General features: G+C 41.7%; 1 protein-coding gene across 3 annotated transcripts in view; it reads left to right on the top strand.

The window, feature by feature from the left end:
- The window catches only part of PHACTR2 (phosphatase and actin regulator 2), a 259,522-nt gene that overhangs the window by 200,486 nt on the left and 40,273 nt on the right, over window positions 1-18,763 (top strand). For all 3 annotated transcript variants that reach the window (XM_028121359.2, XM_028121358.2, XM_028121361.2), the window contains exons 5-7: window positions 8,109-8,643; window positions 13,947-14,146; window positions 15,594-15,750. In XM_028121359.2, the coding sequence (XP_027977160.1) occupies window positions 8,109-8,643; window positions 13,947-14,146; window positions 15,594-15,750 (892 nt within the window). The remainder of the gene's footprint in view (window positions 1-8,108; window positions 8,644-13,946; window positions 14,147-15,593; window positions 15,751-18,763) is intronic.

The raw sequence follows: 18,763 nt of genomic DNA, 5'->3' as shown, positions 1-18,763 counted from the left end.
CAAGGTCTAAGATAGCATCTTGCTTGCCTGGTCTGTACATCAAGAGATGGAAATGCTGGACATGCTGCCATACCACCAATAAGGCAGCGAAGCTTCCCTCTTGCTGTGTGGATGGTACGCCTGCCGGAGCCACACTGAAAGTGAGGGAAGGCATTTGGTATGGAAGCCACTTCCTGAGAGTCAAAAGAATGTCACTCATAACTCACACCGTACACAATGTTAAACATAAGATAACCTCATAGACAAAGATAGCCACTTACTTCTCTGGGAAGACACCGTTTAATTCCAAAAAACAGCCCAAGATTCACTTTTGCTTCTGCTCCGTTCATGGTTTCACTAGCATGCAAATCCACAATCCCATGTTCTTAATTGACCCTTCGGGTGTTCTTAATTCCCTTTCAGGGGGGTGAAATGCTCCTTTTCCTTTCACATTAAGCCAATTTATCCGAGTGTTATTTCATCTATTAATTGTTTATATTTGCAAAACCGTGCCACATGCCCTTAAGCCCCCAAATGCTTGTATCTCTTTGTAAGATAATATGTCAGTACTTTAATAATTGAAACATCGGTGTCAAAGAAAATAGAACAAATGGCAAATGCCCTTACACTGCACAGTGTGTAGGTTCCACCCGTGACTCTTGGGTGTTCCTGGGGCTCTGTATGGCACTGGACTCCAGAGTTGGTACAGTGGTCCAGGACCTCCTCTGGCTAACACTGGAGACTTTTCCCTAAAACCTTCAGGACTTTCAGTCTCCCACTATTCCTTCTCAGTGAGTGCCTTTAAATATATAAGAAAAACCAATCTTCAATCTGTTATACATATATTGGTATTAAATATAAGAAATCTGAAAATGATTTGATATTCTATCTATTGTGGTGTTGTAGAGAGCTTTCCATGAAGTAACAAGGGACGTACATGCATTTGTTCCACAAATAATAATGAAGGTCTCCCATGGGTAGGGCTTTGCTGGGGCCAGGAGAAGAGTGGTGAGTCAGAAATGGTCTTTGACTCCAAGCAGATCATGGCTTACGGGAGCCCAGCATGCAAACAGGTGATCACCAAGCAAGATAGAAAGTACTCTGGAAGGCCTGAGCACATGGAACTAGGGGAGCTTGCAGTGGGGACCAGATTTCGTTCTTAGATATTTCCAAACTGAGATCTGAAGGAGACAAGGAGGTAGTCAGGTGAAGGAAGGGAATTGGGGCAGAGGTGTTTTCTTGGCAAAGCGAGGGTCACGCGCTGTTCTCAGGTTTGTTCTAAAAGTGTTGACCTGATGGAAGGAGCCATAATATAATAAACAGCTATCCTCCAGACATATTGTTTTAAAACATAGTATCTGTATCAACCCAGAATGAATAGGCACCCCTTCCTTAACCTTCTCTTGAAAAGATAATACTCCTGTACACCATGAGTTTATATCATGTCTTCAGATCCTATGGTAATAAAAAATATAAAGACTTCATTCATTACCTCTCAGATACAAGTAGAGAGTTTGTTTTCTACCAACGTGGGGTTAATAACTATCAGCCAGTCACATTCATTGAATAGACCTCCTGTTTAAAGCATTGTGTTTAATGGGATTTTAGACATTTAGACAAAAGGAATTTATAATTTAGTCAGAAGAGTGTACTGTTGGCACACAGGGACACACCGCTCCCTTAGGGTTCTCCGCAGAGTAGTCGTAAGTATCGGCTGTATGGCAGGCACGCACACAGCATTGACAGAGGTCGCAGAGGATGGAGGTGTGGATGGTGCTCGTCCACAAACGCCAAGAGCTTGCACACAGCATGTTCACTTTTCACCTCGTTGGGATTGTCACTCCCAACTGTCATAGAGTGAACATCTCCTCCCTCCCAAACCCAGAAACTGCATTCTGGGGGATGCAGCTTGAGAATTTGAAACTTTAGACAGAAAGAAGAAAGATCTCAGTGATAGGCCTGTGAGGACAGGCTAAGACCCGCAGCATGAAAGAGAATTGAGGTTCCCAGTGTTGCAGATGAGTCTGATGGGCTCTCACCGTGGACAGTATCATCGGACTTCATCTCTGTGCATTGTGCAACTGTCTAATTTTACAAAGAGTCACATAAAGAGGTATTTAAAGAGCAGACCTATGCCCCATGTCAAAAGACTGACAAGTCAACAAAGGTTTATATGTTTTATGTTAAAATGAAATGATTTACGTGCGGCATCAACTTGTATTGTCCTCGAACCTAACTGACGTTTGTGACTCAGTGGCCTTCTGGTTCAGACTAGGGAGGTTGGGAGAGTCACCACTCAGTTAAAAAGACACAATATGCAAACAGAAAGGCACACATACAAAGTAGCCTCCGGCAAATATTAAACAAGCAGCTCAGACCATAAATATCAGTAAGTTTAAGGGCAGGAGGGGACGGTGGTGGGCTTCATGGCTGGGGGAAGAGAAAAGAAAAGCTTTATTGATTGTCTACTGTAACTTGAATCATTCTTATGGTAGTTATCTATGTAGCTTGAGGGGATATAGTAAAAAAAAAAGGCAGTTCTCACTTTGCACTCACTAGTACGAGGGAGAAGAAAACAGAAGAAATAATAATAAAATGGGATGCATTCTAATATTAAAACCCTTTCTGGTCATTCAGTAATGGGAGGATATATCCAGGAGAGGCTTATTAGTCTTTTTTTTTTTTTTAAGATTTTATTTATTTATTTGACAGAGAGAGACGCAGCTAGAGAGGGAACACAAGCAGAGGGAGTGGGAGTGGGAGAGGGAGAAGCAGGCTTCCCGCCAAGAAGGGAGCCCGATGTGGGGCTGGATTCCGGGACCTGGGATCATGACCTGAGCTGAAGGCAGATGCTTAACAACTGAGCCACCAGGAGCCCCGAGGCTTATTAGTCTTGTCTTAACACTGTCCGATGTTTTTTTTTATTGTGCTCCATTGTTAAAGAAATGCTGCTTAGCTCTTTGGACCAGAACTGTATTTTAATTTATTTTAATTTCGATTAGCCACCATTAGAAATAATACGGATGTGAGTACATGAGTGAACATTCAGCATCTCCGCTTTCCATAACAAGAGACAGACTGTTTCTCCTCCAGTTAGGCTAAAATCTTGTGAAAGGCTTCTGTTCTTGGGTATGAATTTTTTTTTTAATGAATTTCAACCCTTGTCTTTTCAAAATTGTTACTTGTGTTTACATTGCAAAACGAATGTGATATTTTGGGGGATTCTGCACCCTCTGTACCTGGAGTTGTGACATTGTTTGGAAAAGGTCAGAGGAAGTTACTGGAAAACAGGAAGCTGCCCTTGTGCACTGTGAGAGCCTGAGAAAATTTTCATAGTAGAAAATAGTTTATTCGGCAATGCACTGTGCTTCCTGGAAAAGAGTCTACAGAGTCTCCCTGAGCATAGAAAATGATTGATTTTTGACCATAATTTGAGACAGAGCTCAAATCCCTTTCCTGTTGGTGGGGCTTGAGTTCTCCTGAGAGAAAGTCCCTGCACTCACAGTAATGGTAGTCCAGTCACCACCTCGCTGTCAGGCCTCACGGCATTGTGTGCAGTGCACTGACCTGCCACTCTCAGCGCCCTTCAGTTTTGTTAAATTTAAATGTAGCACCCCTGCCCAGATCCTTATCCAGCAGTCGCTGGTTCATGGCTGGTGTCGGCCCCTGACGGCGGACACTGACACTCGTCCTCAATGTAACTTCATCAAAGTAACTCATGCGACCCTGTTTGATCGCAGGAATGATTCATGTACCCAGACAGTGCACCCTGCTTTGGCCTTCAGCCTGTGCACCTTTGATCCTCTTGGCCTCTGGTATGGCCCTCCTGGCTGGTTCCAAAGGGCTGAGCAGCCACGTGCTTGTATCACTGTCGCCATACGTCTTGCTCCTTCTATTTATATGGTGTGTGTCTGTATCAGTCTGCTTCTGTTCACTTTCTCATTTGTAGAGAACACTGAAAACCACTCTGCAACACCAGCAGCTCCTGTTCCGTCTCCAGCTCTTCCTAAGCCTAAACCCAAACCTAAGCCCAAAAAAACACCTGTGCCTCCAAAAGGGGCTGCTGCCGGGGCAAGCCCCAAGGGCGACGAAGTGCCTCCTATTAAAAAAATTACCAAGGCTCCTGGTAAGCAGGCCCCCATCCCTCCACCCAAGCCAACGAGCCGAAACACGACCCGAGAGGCTGGTGAGTATGCCCCCTGGGGGCTGGAGTCTAGGGTGTTTGGCCCTGGGGTGGGGCTCATTGCTTTTTCTAGGAACGGTGGCCTTTCTGGTATCTGGTGTCTTAGAATGTAACACCAGTGGATTTCACTTTGCCATAGAGAATACCCAGGAGATTCCTTTGTTGTTGCCTCTACCAAAGGAAAGTCAACCAGTTGATTAGTTGACCTCACTAGTTTTTGGGTGAATAGACCTCTTTCATTCCAAGTATCCACTATCTGTGTAAGAACCAGTAGAAGGATTCAGAGTGTAGTGTGCTTGATGAATGCCGGTGATCTGATATCACATTATTTACACATCGCCTGGCTTTCTGCCTATTTGAGTTCATGGGTGGCTCCTTGGCTTGGATTTTCCTTTAAAATGTATATGATCTTATATGCATATATCTTATATCACATATAATTTTATATGCATATAAGAATATGACACGTCTTTGACATTTTTGCTGGAGCTTAGTATCTTAAATCTATCCACAGACGTAGTCATTTCTCTACTGGCAAATGACAAAGAGTTCATGTCACTCAGTCCAGCTCCACCCCACCACTCTCTACTGGAATCACAGCTTTTTCATCCGAGTTGAGAGTCACATGCTCAGTGTTCACTGTCCACCCTCATCCGCAGACTTCCGTGTGTTAGAAGGAATAGCATTCTACAGGTGTAGTTACAATCACTATTGCACATCACCACGGGTGGTTTGGGCAACCTACAAACAACGTGTAATGTCTGCCCAGTGTTCCTTTCAAATCAGTTATGCTTAATGCAGAGTGGAGCTCCCAGTCTTCTAGTCAAGTGGCATAAAGAAGGCTACCATGTCGTCCAGCTGCAAAAAGGACAGTAATCAAAGTATACCTGCTGAATGGCTTTTTCCGCTAACGCATAAACATTCTCCTGTGGTGTAGCAAACCTTATTTTCCTCAAAGTCAGTTATTTTCTTGCGGTTGGCTCCCAGGCTATGCCTCCATGTTGATCTTTTTCCCTCCGTCATTTATACCCGTACTGCAAAGAGAATGGCTTACTTGACAGTATAGCAGAACTCCAAATACAAATAGATGTTTCTCTACCTGTGCTCCTCTCTTCGGCCTTTGACCTCAAGAGTCTGGGTGTCTTCTAATAAGCTCTGAAAGCAAATGTCTCAGAATGCTGTGCTTACGGTGCCGACGGGCCATTTCCTCAGGTACCAACTGCCCTGTGTCCATTCTTGTTGGCATTGCTCTGGTTCCCAGATTGCCTAGCAAACCTGAGGAGCAGGGCTTGAAGTGAGGCAGGCAGTGATCCACTTCTTAAAGAAAAGCCCCAAACAATTGCCCCATGCTTGGGAATTACACAAACTTTCTCACTTCCTCCTGCCCCATAGGGTAGAGGCTCACTATTGCCTTGGCTTGGGCTTTCTCATTTCTCTCAGAAGAAAGCTGGTGATTAATGCCGGGGCAGGGTACAGCTTTCATGAGAGATTTTGAGTTATACCCAGATATTTTACTTGAAGGTTTATTTATGGGCTCATGATGTTCCTAGGAGAATAATACAGTCACATTATTATCCATTGTATTAAATAAGGTTCCACTGGCCCATAGTTTGAATAACAGTGTTGCTCTTCTCAGGCTGTCCCAGAGAAACAGGGGTTTCATTGAGCTATACCAACAAGCCTGATGTGCAAGAATCCCTTGATCAAATATTGATAATACTCCTTCAGATTCCAACTGATATTCCACTTGTAACCATTTAGAACTTCCTACGTGGGGACTTGGTTTTATTTGAATAATGTTGTCCTTCTAGAAAAGTTACTTCAAATGCAACTCATGACTTTTAGTCAGATGTTTCAATTCTTATAAAAGCTATCAGTTAGGATTCTTCTTCAACTCCTTGGTAGACCTCCAGATAACCAGATGCTGGCTTAGCACATTCAACTGCTTCATGTGTGAAGTAAGGTCAAATCTCCTGTACTTTTTTTCTTTCTCATTGTTACACACTGTGTTAACAATGAAAGTATTTAACCGAGGAGAGGTGGCTTTACTTTTTTAATCATGGCCTAATTCAGGGTAGCTTAAGCAACATGGTTGATTTCAGCAGTCTTGTCATTTTAAAAGAAACTTAAAGAAGTATCTGGAGAAGTGTGACTTGAAGCTGCACCCCAGGCATTGAAAAAATTGTCTTTTTTTCCTTAAGTTGAGCTAAAGTTAACTAAAGATAACTGTTAGAAAAGAAAGAATTTTCTTTAAAAATATATCTATGATGCACATTAGTATACATATGGGTATATGAAAGGGATTCTGTTCAATTTACCTACAAAAGTAACTGAATGTATTTAGACATCAAATCCTTAGATCTTTTTTGTGAAAAATAAATTTAGAATGGACTTAGATTGTAGAAGTATGCTTAATACCCTTGTCTTATTAGCAAGTGAAGATTGTTAGCTTCAAAGAAGTAGTATGAGCAGGCCCAGACTTGGGGTAGTGTGAATTCTAGTTGTGTGTATCTAAAATAATAAAGCCCCAAAGCCATAAAGATACCTTTTAAGTCTGGGTCTTCTTACCAAGTGAGACGCGCACTTTTTTAATATGTCAGAGTTGATGAAGTCTTACATCTCATTGTCTATTCCTTTATTTGTTCTTCATTTCTTGACCCTCCCCCAACTGACTTCAGTAAAGGTAAGTTATAATAACATCTGTTACGGATTGACTCCATGGTACTAACAAGATATTTTGTAATAGTTTTGTGGAAGATAGTTTAACCCCTCATGAAAAAGAAGGAATGTGCGACATTACAACAGAAGAGGCAATTAGGAGAAATTTATACATCATACAGGTCATGAAACAAAAGACTGTTCTCATAGGAGTTTAAATGTGTTTCCCAAAATGATATAAAGAAAAGGAGAGTTAAGCTCTTTTTTTCTTCCTGAAAATGGTTTGGTTGAAGGCAGTCATATCCAAAAGCAGGCAAATACCTTCTAGTGGCCCCAACCATCCTCTGATGAGGACCCTCTAGGAACATAAGAGGTAAGGAGGATGGGCTTTGTGAGGGCGTTGGTCACAAGATCTGAGAATGGCATTCTTTCCCTTCAAATTATTCCAGTGCTACCCATGTAGACATTTTTTGTAAAAAACAATTTTTGATATTTTGTGGGTTTCGGGGGTTTTTTAATTTAATTTCAATTTAATTAACATATAGTGTATTATTAGTTTCAGAGGTGATTTAGTGAATCACCAGTTGCATATCACACCCTGTGCTCATTACCTGAAGGGCCCTCCTTAATGCCCATCACCCAGTTGCCTTTTGATATTTTGAAGGGGACTTGCCCTTCTAATGTGGCCGTGTGTTTTCTCTCTGCCTCATTGCCACTGCAGATGGAGGTGCAGCTGGCATGGCAAGCTTCTCTCTCTCGAGCCATGGGGATAACAGGTTTAGAGCTGAGTACATTTGCTTTTGGTCCAGAAAGGAGCCAGAGGGATATACCCTGGCCACTCTGAATGCGGGCCGCTCCATTCCCAAAAAGACATCATTGAACATGTAGAATTTGTGATGAGCCCAACCTGGCACTATAACCGGACAGTTGCTGTCTGTCCTTTATACACTGTGATGTCCCTTCTTTGGGGCATGCAGGGACTCATTCAGGTGACCTATAAGACAAGCAGCTGAGGCTTTCCCTTTGGCTGGTCCAGCCAGAAAAACTAGAGGGACTCCTCTTGTCCCTTAAGTTTTGCCTTCAGCATCACTGGCTCCCTCCTAGATTCGGGGTAGGGAGGAGGCAGAAAATAAAACCATTATCCTAATTAGCCTATTATTTCCTTTTATTTGACAAATGTTAACATTTTACAGAGAGCATCATAATTGACAGTTGCAACTCATTTGTTTGTTTAAACAAATTTAAACTCCTATTCTTTGACTTTTAATGCAAAATCTCTCTATTTTAGCTGGCTCCTCTCATTCAAAAAAAACAACTGGGTCCAAAGCATCAGCTTCACCATCTACTTCCTCCACCTCGTCTCGTCCCAAAGCTTCAAAGGAGACACTTTCTAGCAAAACAGGGACAGTGGGAATCACAAAGGGCAAGAAAAAAACTGGCAAGCAGCCAACCTCTCGCCCGTCCTTGGATGCAACCACTTCTGGCACATCTGACCTTAAAGGAGAACCTTCTGAGACGAGGGTGGAGAGTCTCAAGCCTGAGCAGACTGTCCCTGGGACCGATGAGCAGACCACGGGCAAATCTAAGTCTGCGGTCCCTCAACCTCCTGTGGCTCCTCCACCTTCTCCCCCCGCCCCTCCTCTTCCTCATGAGGAGCAGTGCGCTTTTGCCTCAGACACTCCTGTTGTCCTGGTCAGCAATGGAGCTGACCTGCCTGTCCCTGCCTTAGACCCAAGTCAGCTTCTCTGGACCGAAGAGCCCACCAACAGAACCACTGTCCTCTCAGGCACTGGCTTAAGTGTTAGCAGAGAAAATGCAGAATGGTGAGTCGGGGCATAAACCCCCATATTGCATCTTGTATCCCCTGTGAAATGTTGTACGAAAGATCACCAAACCACTCTATGGGAATTGAAGGAACCTACTTGGTTTGGTTTTACAATGTAATCTAGTGATTGTTAGGGAAGCACACGTATCATCCAACCATCGGTTTTTTCGTAGCCCTGCCCCAGGAATGTCACAGGCTACTGGAGAAGATGGCATCAGTCCTACTGACAGGTACCACTTCAGATCTGTGGCTTTCAAGTAGATTTAGAGACTGCTTCATCGCTGTTCAGCAATCCCTTTTCTTTTTTCCCTGGACAGTTCCCTTTTCTTTCCTTACAGTGGTTATTTTAAGTCTTTACTACTTGTGTCCAGATGGCTCACCCATTCCTGCCTACCTTCATTACAAGTCATGTAGCCTTCTCTTTCTCGAAGAAAATAAAGACCATTAGGAAAGAACTCTCAGATTCCATCCCTTTTCCCACCAGCTTCAGGGGGGCCCCCTTTCTTGCTTCCTCAATTCCCCACCCAACTCCAATGTTACCTCCTCTCTGATGCATTTCAGCACTCATCCAGACAGAATTGGTTGGTGCATCTACTCTGGCAACCCTTTTTTTCCTCTCTCCATGGGACAGAGCTAAGCAATATATCTGTTTGCCTCTACATCCCTAGCAACCAGTACAGAATCTGGTATGCCATAGACATGACATCATCCAGTTGCCCAAGCCAGAAACTGGGGATTCGTCCTAAGGGTTCTCATTCTTCTTTGTTCCATGCATCTAATTCCTCATAAAGCCCTATCTATAAAGGCAAAAAAAACACATTAGCTCTCCTGTCCCACAGGTATGAAGGGAGGGCTGTTGGAGTATAGTAGTTGTCATAACCAGTTCTGTCTGGGGAAGTCTTAGAGTTCTTAAACCCAACCTCTCCTCTCCTGTTTCTAAGAATAAAACTAAAATTCACTCTTGTGATCATTTAATATTTTCTCTTTTAAAAAAAGCTTAGTCATATTAGACTTAAAAAAATTAGTACATTAATTAAGTTGATTTGGATCAAGAGACTATTGTCGTTAATTATTCAGTTGCTGATAATAATCACCTTCATTTATTGAATAGTTATTTAATGTCAGGAACTGTCAGTTATCATTAACTCACATAAGTCTTATCTGAAATATCTCTGTTAATAGATGAGAAAACTGACACAGAGAGGGAAAGTAGTTTGCCCTAGATTCCCCACTTAGTAAGTAGCTAAGTCAGAATTTAGGCTCAGAGCTGCACACTTGGAGCACTCTATGTTCTAAGAAATTGTGTACATTTCCAAAGCACTTGCTTCTATTTCTGCAGTTTCTTTTGTGTTTGTTTCTTGTTTTTTGTTTTTATCATTTTGAGCACCATGGTTTGGAGGAAAGCCAAGGAAAGATAAATGTTAAATTATAAATTATTTTATTTGCTTGACACATTAATAAACAATATGGGAGAAGACATTGAAAGGAACGGCTATGATGCCCATAACCCTTCCAGCACATAGCAAATGTCTTCATTTAATTATAGTGTGTGTTTTGCAGCACTGCAATGAACTCCAACCTTTAGAACTCAGAAATCATTCTTTGATCATATATTTCCTGCTTGCCTTCTATGGGCTGGGCAGTGTACTCAGCACCAAAGATACAAAAGCAAGCAAGATGGGGCACCTGGGTGGCTCAGTCGGTTGAGCATCTGCCTTGGGCTCCGGTCATGATCCTAGGGTCCTGGGATCGAGTCCCGCATCGGGCTCCTTGCTCAGTAGAGAGCCTGCTTCTCCCTCTTCCTCTGCTTGCCGCTCCCCCTACCTGTGCTTTCTTCCTCTCTCTCTCTGTCAAATAAATAAATAAAATCTTGAAAAAAAAAATCAAGCAAGACCAAGACATTATAGTTAAAAATAGTTTTTACCAACATAATGTCCAACATGCTCAGGAAGTACAAATATTTAAGACAGATCTGAATAGATTGAATATATGGGTTTATTATTCACTATATTAAAGGACAAGGTACAACAAAGTGATTCCTTAGACAGTCTTAGGCAGTGAGAGAGCCCATATCCCAGGGTGACTTGACACTGTCTGGTCCACTTCCTCAGACATGCAGGGAAGCCACTATATTGTGCTAAGCACTGTGCTGCATGAGGAGGGGGGCTTAATGTCAGTCTGCAGCCCAAGTACACACAGGATTGTCGGACAAATAGGCGAGCGTCTGTTCCCTATTTCCACTGGAACTATGACCAGAGAGCAAGCTTAGAGCATTATTAGACATCAAGATATTTATATATAGATTTTTCTGTCACTCTGGATAACTATAATCCTTCCCTAGAAGAGGGCATTGAGATTTTCTTCTCTGTATGTTCTTCAAAGTTAAAATTTAAATAGCAGTTCTTTCCACAGGAGTGGTTTGTTTGCTCTTGAGTTAATGAGCCTGGAATAAGTAGTCTCTCAAATTTTTTTCCAAATTCTTTCTTCCGTTTTTAAGTAGATATTTCAGTTAGAATTTATAGCTCTTAGTCACTTGCTTTACTTAGAACTTTCCCCCAGTTATGTTTAGTGAACAAATGTGTGAAAATCCTGTCATCTTATGAAGAGGCTTCTGTTTGGAATACAAATATCAAAACTTTAAAGAAGATAAGTGGCTATGTGTAAAAATATCTTCCTCTATTCACATATTGCAGGGTAGTAACCATGTGGTAGATTTCTATTTATTGGCGGCTTCATTAGTATCATATAGGTCTGGGATAATTTAAGGCGGACACTAAGAAGCCCATCTGGAGCCCATATCCAAAGGGGACTTGACTGTGTTTAGTCCATTTCCACAAACACTTGAGTTCACTGTTTTGTCCAGTGTGCCCAAGACACCTAGGGGGCAAATGAGAGGCAAGTCATGAGTTGATTGACACAAATTTGGAATACAATAATTCACCTTTAAGTTAATTATAATCTATATAATATGAATATAACTTACAATATCAAGTATAAAATAAAATACAACATTTAATAGGTAGATTAAGAGTCTTAAATCTGGGTTCTAGAATGGACTTGATACCTTGTTTTGGGCAGCGCACCCATGGTCTTCTCAGATTCCAGGAACTGCAATTTATCTGTCCCCTTATACTGGAGAACAGATGTGAGTTGTAAATGTATGCAGAAGTCTTTGAAAACTATAAAACATTATAAAATAGAAATGATGACATGAAAATAATGATAGATATCATAATAAATTAGTGAGCGGTGACAGAAACAAATACCAGGGCTGAGCCCTAAAGTATCTTTTGTTCTGCTCTTCAGAATGTGTTATTAATTGACACATCTGCTAAATGTGCTGTGGTCACCCACAATGGCTGGCTGTTCAAACAAGGATGGCCTCCAGTGAGAGTCAACTAGAAATCCAGACTGTGGAACAGTTGTCTGTTCCATTTAAAAGGAGATTTCACACGGTGGTAACAGTATGGTGGTTCCTCAAAAAATTAAACCTAGAATTACCATGTGATCCAGCAATTCTACTTCTGTGTATATAGCCCAAAAAATTAGAAATAGGTACTTGAGTAGATACGTGTACACCAGTGTCCTTAGCAGCATTATTACAACAACCAAAAGGTAGAAGCAGCCCAAATGTTCATCAACTGATGAATAGATAAAATGTGGCGTATATATGCGATGGAATATTACTCAGCCTTAAAAGAAATTCTGACATATGCTAAAGCATGGATGAACCTGGAAGACACAAAAGGACAGATGTTGCATAATTTTGCTTATATAAAGCACCTAAAATAGCAAAATACATAGAGACAGAAAGTAAAATGTTGGTTGCCAGGGGCTGAGGGATGAGACTGGGGAGTTATTCAAGGGGACAATTTCATTTTGGGGAGATGAATAGATTCTGGAGATGGACAGTGGTGATGGTTGTACAATAGTGTAAATGTCCTAACTGTCACTCAACTGTATACTTTAAAATGGTTAAAATGTCAAATTTTATGCCGTGCATATTTTACTCAATAAAAATAAATAAAATATGCTGTGCATAGTTTCCCCTTTGAAAAGAATTTTGGCTGTTGGCTTTTTCTAATAAGTGAAAATTTTTTAGAGTGCTTAGACTAATAACCACAAAGTACAATTTTCAGTACCTCAGATTCTGACAGTTTACCTGTTTTTATTACTCAAAGAACTGTTTTCTGGGTTTTTTTGTTTTTGTTTTTGTTTTTTAAGTTAATGAAAACAGCAAGCACATGCTTTGCACAAAACGGTCTTTGAGCAGTGTGACATCCAAATTTGGATTCTTCTATTTTTATCAGAAGGCAATTTGGGGATTTTCTGAATCTTAAAATGAAGATTACATTGTTTTTGATATGATATGTTTTCGGTTATGTTTTCAATGACATTTTTTTTCCTATTCTAGTCTGTGAAAACTGGCAGACTTTAAGCCAGAGACTCTTACCAAGCTAACTAATAGAAAATTATTGCATACGTGCACATCACCTTTCTTGTATAGAGTGCGTTTAATTCCCCCTTTTTCCATGTCACGTTACTAACGCATTCCTGTGAGGGGCCGTTTTACAAATGGAGAAACTAAAACACAGAGACGATACATGATTTTTTGACTTGACACACTGGCTGTGATGAAAATAAGATTAATTCATACATCAATTAAAGAAGGTATGTTTTTCTGTCACTACCCTTCTAGGTGTTGGGCTGCAAATCAACATGAATCCCACTTGTCAAGGAACTTTGAGGGCTGAGATGGCAGACAAGTGAATGGTGGTCGAGGTGCAGTGTGCTAAGTGCTCCAATGGGGTTGTCTTCAGATCACCTTCAGAGCCAGGAGGTGGGGCAAGGATCTAGATGGAAGGCCACTCAAAGATTCCTGAAGAAGCTACGGCTTTAGCTTAGGCTTGAAGGATAAGTAGGAGTTACAGGTACAGAATAAAGATAGACAAAGTCAAATATCCGGAAACTTCTAGTTCACTGTTTTTTCCACTGAGGCCCCATGGCTGTGGGAAAATCAATTTGCAAACTGTAGTTTTACCATGTTCATGTACTAAATATATCAGGCATCATCTAGTCATTCCTTTTCATTTTATAGAGGAAGAATCAAAAACCTTGAGAATCAAGTCATACTGTATACTCCTGTTCCATTTCACCATGCCTAGCTGCCTATGATTGCTTTCTCCTTTCGCCAACTTGAAAGATGCTCATGAATCTCGGGCTCCTTCTCATGGTGTTGGTGTTGTCCCTGAGGGTTGCTCTGAGCTTCACTCCACCCCTGTGTTCTTGTGCCTTTAATAGTTTTACAACCAAAGATGAGCCGGGAAAGGTAGTACCTCAGCTACCGACTTCTGGGCTGACGGGAGAATCTTCAGAATCCTTCAGTGCCCCTGAGGACGAAGGCCAAAGGGAGGACCAGGCCAATGACTCGGACTCTGATGGGCCTGTCTTGTACACTGATGATGACGATGATGAAGAGGAGGAGGAGGGCAGTGGAGAAAGTAAGACTTTTTTCAAGAGGTGGGGAGGAAAGTGGATGGCGGACAGAAGCAGGTGCGTTTTGTAGATGACAAAAGCCATTGGTGTTCAGAGAGCTGATGTTTTCTTTCCCCTCACATTCTTTTCTCAAATTAGAACTGTGTGTGTTCTAAGGTTTAGCTTTTGATGACAGGCCTTTCCAGAAAATGGTTCCACAAGGGCCAGGGGGTCAGGCCTTTGTCTGTGAGGAAGATATGCACATTTGTATTTGTACAAGGAATCAGAGCTTTCTAATGACAGAGGTGTTTTCAGAATGATCAGAGATGGCCCTTCCACTCTGAGATCTTTCTCTTTCTCTCTCTTTTTTTTTTTTTTTAGATTTTATTTATTTATTCATGAGAGACAGAGAAAGAGAGAGAGGGAGGCAGAGGGAGAGGGAGAAGCAGGCTCCCCGAGGAGCAGGGAGACCAATGCGGGGCTCAATCCCAGGACCCCGGGATCATGACCTGAGCCGAAGGCAGGTGCTTAACCGACTGAGCCACCCAGGTGCCCTGCTGAGATCTTTCTTGAATAAAGAGCATAAACTCGGATTCACTGGATTACTTAATTGGAGATGTTTGAGACTTCCACTCACTTTTATACCAGGGTTTAAAGAGAGGGGAGGGAAGAATGAGTTGAGAAAGACAAATACCTTTGAAGAATAGAAAAAAAATCATTCTTCCACATAGGTGAGATAGGATGCCTTTTAGGAAGGAGTGATACGGTAGATTAAGCCAACTGTTTATATATAACTTAGGGAACTGGAAAGTGCTCTAAAAAAAAAAAAAAAACTTCTAAGCATCATGACTTAGGAGTAATTCACTATGGAATTGAATTTATACATTATGAAAAGTTATTAACGATGAAACATCAGTTTGTCAAGTTCCTTTTAGTTTGTACTGAAAAACAATGACAAAATCATTATCATCCACCTGGTATTAAGTATCCTTCATTGAGGATTCTTGGTAATTAAGGATTAAAATATTGCTACCATAGATAAACTTCTTCCAGTGTGATTTTTGAGTGGAGGAAAGGGGAAGACAAGAACTAACTGTACAGTATATATAAAGGAGCTGTGTTTTTAAGACTTAGAAAGGAAAGTGTTACACAATCTGTAATTTCCATGATACGCCGTCTCAGCAAAATAAACTTCAAAATCACTTTCCAAATGATGAGGTGATATTTGCAAGTTTTTTCATGGTGCCCCAACATTTTTCAGGACATTTTTAAAAATAGTTCTTCAGGTTTTCAAAATGAACTACATCCAACTCAGAACTTTTTTTTTTTTTTCCCTGAGGTTAATTAAAATTCCACTCTTGCATTGGATAAAGAATTTTGTCTGGACTCTGTTTAAAGTCCATGCTCTGTGTAACCTGAGTGCTGCTTGCTCAAAGCCTCTTCCTCTGCGTTTCTGCCTTTACCAATCCTCAGGTGCTTTGGCAAGTAAAATACGACGAAGGGATACTCTTGCTATCAAACTTGGCAACAGACCATCAAAGAAGGAACTAGAGGACAAAAACATCTTGCAGCGCACATCTGAAGAGGAGAGGCAGGAGATCCGACAGCAAATTGGAACCAAGCTCGTCAGGTAATGGCTGAAACGTTCATACAGCACTGACCAATTCATACTTTTCTCCCACCTGTGGTGTCCTACCCAGCTGAGATCGTGTGAATTCCTTGGGTAAGGGCACACCTGGCCTGTGTGGTTTTCTAAAGTTGGTCCTGGATGGTGAACCACTCAAAGAACTCGCCCTTGGGTCCAGCCAGTCAAAGCCTGAGCCAAGTGTCGAAAAACTTTTTCTATTAAGGACCAGTCAGGAGGTGTTGTTATTGCAGCTACACCACTGTGCTGTTAAATGAAAGCAGCCATAAACGTTACGTAGACAAATGGGTGTGGTCATGTTCCAATAAAACTTTATTCACCAAAATAAGCAGCAGGCCAGATTTGGTCTGTAGGTCATAGTTTGCCCAACTCCTGGCCTAATCCGTGGACTCTCTGGCATTCCTCTGACTGCCATGAGGTTCTGCCCTGTGGGCCCTGAGACTATAGAAATAGGGAGCTAGCTACAATGGCCATCCAAGTCAGGTAACTGTAGCCCCCCTATCATGACCTTCCCCTTTTAACTTCAAACAAATTGTTATCTGATTTCACATTCTGCCTCCAGCCATTGTAGGGTTTCTGCTTTGGCCACCAGCGACTTTGGAAGTCCATTGAACTGGCAGTTTTAATAGAAGTGAGTGCCATTGTTTGATGATCAATTTAAGCATATTTAATAGCATTATCTATTTTGCTGACTTCTCTCACTCTGCGTAAACAACAGAGTGCATCAGTTGGGAGAAGGGGGCCGTCTGGGATCCCAGGGCAGGATTTGGAACTGGAAGAAATCCCTCTTCTTGCTTGGAAATGGAAGACTTCTGTGACTGTGTTGGATCTGCAGGGTTGGCCTGGGGGGTGCAGTTCCAGAGGCTCTTCTCTGTTTGACAGATGGGGCCAAGCAGTGGCTTGTGGTGGGGAAATGAGATGCTGCACTAAAGCACTTGAGTGCCTGGATCGTAGCAAGCACTTAACCTCAAAATTAAATATTTTTATTAGTAATTTAAATCATTATATATCGCTTAAACAGCTAAAACATTTTTTAAAATTAAACCCCATATTGGCACCTTTGTTCAGTATTTCTGAAGAGCAACTTAACAATATGAAAAAAAGGAATCGTAAAGCAGTCTCTTTCTTTACGTGGTCATTCCATTTGAGAGACGATACAAGAAGGGAATAATCCAAAAGGAAAACAACCTGTACACTTTACAAGGAGGTTTATTTCAAGGCTATTTAGAGCAGTGGCAAATTAAACCAAATGCTTGAAAACAGGGGACTGATGAAGGACGTTGGGAGAAGTTGACATGGTGAACTAAGCATAGGGCAGTGGTTTTCTGACTGCCCTATCAAGGATTTCTTGGAGGCGATGCTCGGGCTTCTGTGGGGCGACCTGGGGTGGTATGGGTGTGTTTGCGGTGGGATGGGAGGTGCTCCTTCGCCCCAGGCTCAGCCATGAACAGCCTCTTCTGTTTTATGTAAGGAGTCTACTCCAGCCCCCCAAAGTTTGAGAGCCTCTGTAAGTGTACACATGAACCATATCCATAAAAAATTTTGTTTGAGTAGAGTTTTTAGTGTTCAAAATATGTAAATTTTACAGAATTGTTTTTCTACAAACACCATACATCTATCTGGTCACTGTCATTCAAAGATAAATCACCCATAGTCCCTACCTTGGGGGACTCGATGTGTAGTGGAAGAGACAGAGATACTGCATGGTGAGGTCGATGAAAAGCACAAGCATGTAGGTCAAGAGAACTAGGTATGAGACTGCACTCTAAACATATTTGCTAAGTACTTTGTCTCGAGCAAGTGAATTAATCTCTCATTTCCTTGTTTGTAAAATGGGAACTGGCTACTCCTTGCCGAATTATTTTGAGGATCCATGATAATGTAAATTAAGCACCTTGCACAGTGCCTGGGACTTTAAAAGTATGAACTACTGAGAGCTCTGATTATTGCCTTATCTATACTATCACTTGTGTCATAGTGTTCTCAGAGCCGTGTGATCTGTGTGTGACCACTGCGGAGGGCAGACAACCGGGAGTTTAAAACTCACTCGCGGGACAGGTCAAATGCCCACCTGGCAGGTTACTATTTTAGTCATTTGTAAGACTTCAGGAGGTGGAGAAAGAGAGGAGGGCATTCCTGAAGGAGGAGCTTCATCAACAAAAGAAGGAGGATGACTCTGGTGGTTGAGACGGTGTAGATACGTAACAGGGTACATGGGTACGTGGGTGGCACCTCATCTGGCCAGCATAGTAGCTCCCTGGGTTCTTCTGCACTGTAGGCTCAGTTTTGTAAATCACTTTCAAGGTGGCTCTGATGAAGATTAAACTTGAACAAAAATTTTAATGAGGTATTTAAAATATCGTTGATTTCAGTTCTTCACTCCATTTCTGCCACAGGCATAACATTAGAATTGAGAGTATCTTATATTAAGATTACCTTCATATATATGTTTACTTTGCACAAACTCCTCCTACATCCAGAAGGCATTTTACAACAAATCTGTGATTAACAGCAAATTAACACTATAAGCAAGACCAAGAACAAAGTTATAAAGGTTAGGTCATTCAGCGTTTGTGTACATATAGTTAGCTACTAATCACAAATGAGCCTAGCTTTTGTTTTCTTTTCCTTTTTAAGAGTTTATTTATTTATTTGACAGAGGGGGACACAGCGAGAGAGGGAACACAAGCAGGGGGAGTGGGAGAGGGAGAAGCAGGCTTCCGGCTGAGCAGGGAGCCCGATGCGGGGCTCGATCCCAGGACCCTGGGATCATGACCTGAGCCGAAGGCAGACACTTAACGACTGAGCCACCCAGGCGCCCTGAGCCTGGCTTTTCTTGAAGGCAGATGGAAAGGGCCCATGTATCTTAAGATAACTCTATGTGTAATATAAATCCATTTGCGGTCACAAAAACAGTATTTCTTTTTTTTTTTTTTTTTAAGATTTTATTTATTTATTTGACAGAGAGAGACACAGCGAGAGAGGGAACACAAGCAGG

This window comes from Eumetopias jubatus, unplaced genomic scaffold (assembly GCF_037043125.1).
Source record: "Eumetopias jubatus isolate StellerSeaLion01/CBP00866 unplaced genomic scaffold, mEumJub1_p1.0 scaffold_6, whole genome shotgun sequence".
NCBI lineage: Eukaryota > Metazoa > Chordata > Mammalia > Carnivora > Otariidae > Eumetopias > Eumetopias jubatus.
Note: the sequence above shows the minus strand (reverse complement) of the source record. Positions and strands in the feature narration are given on the sequence as shown.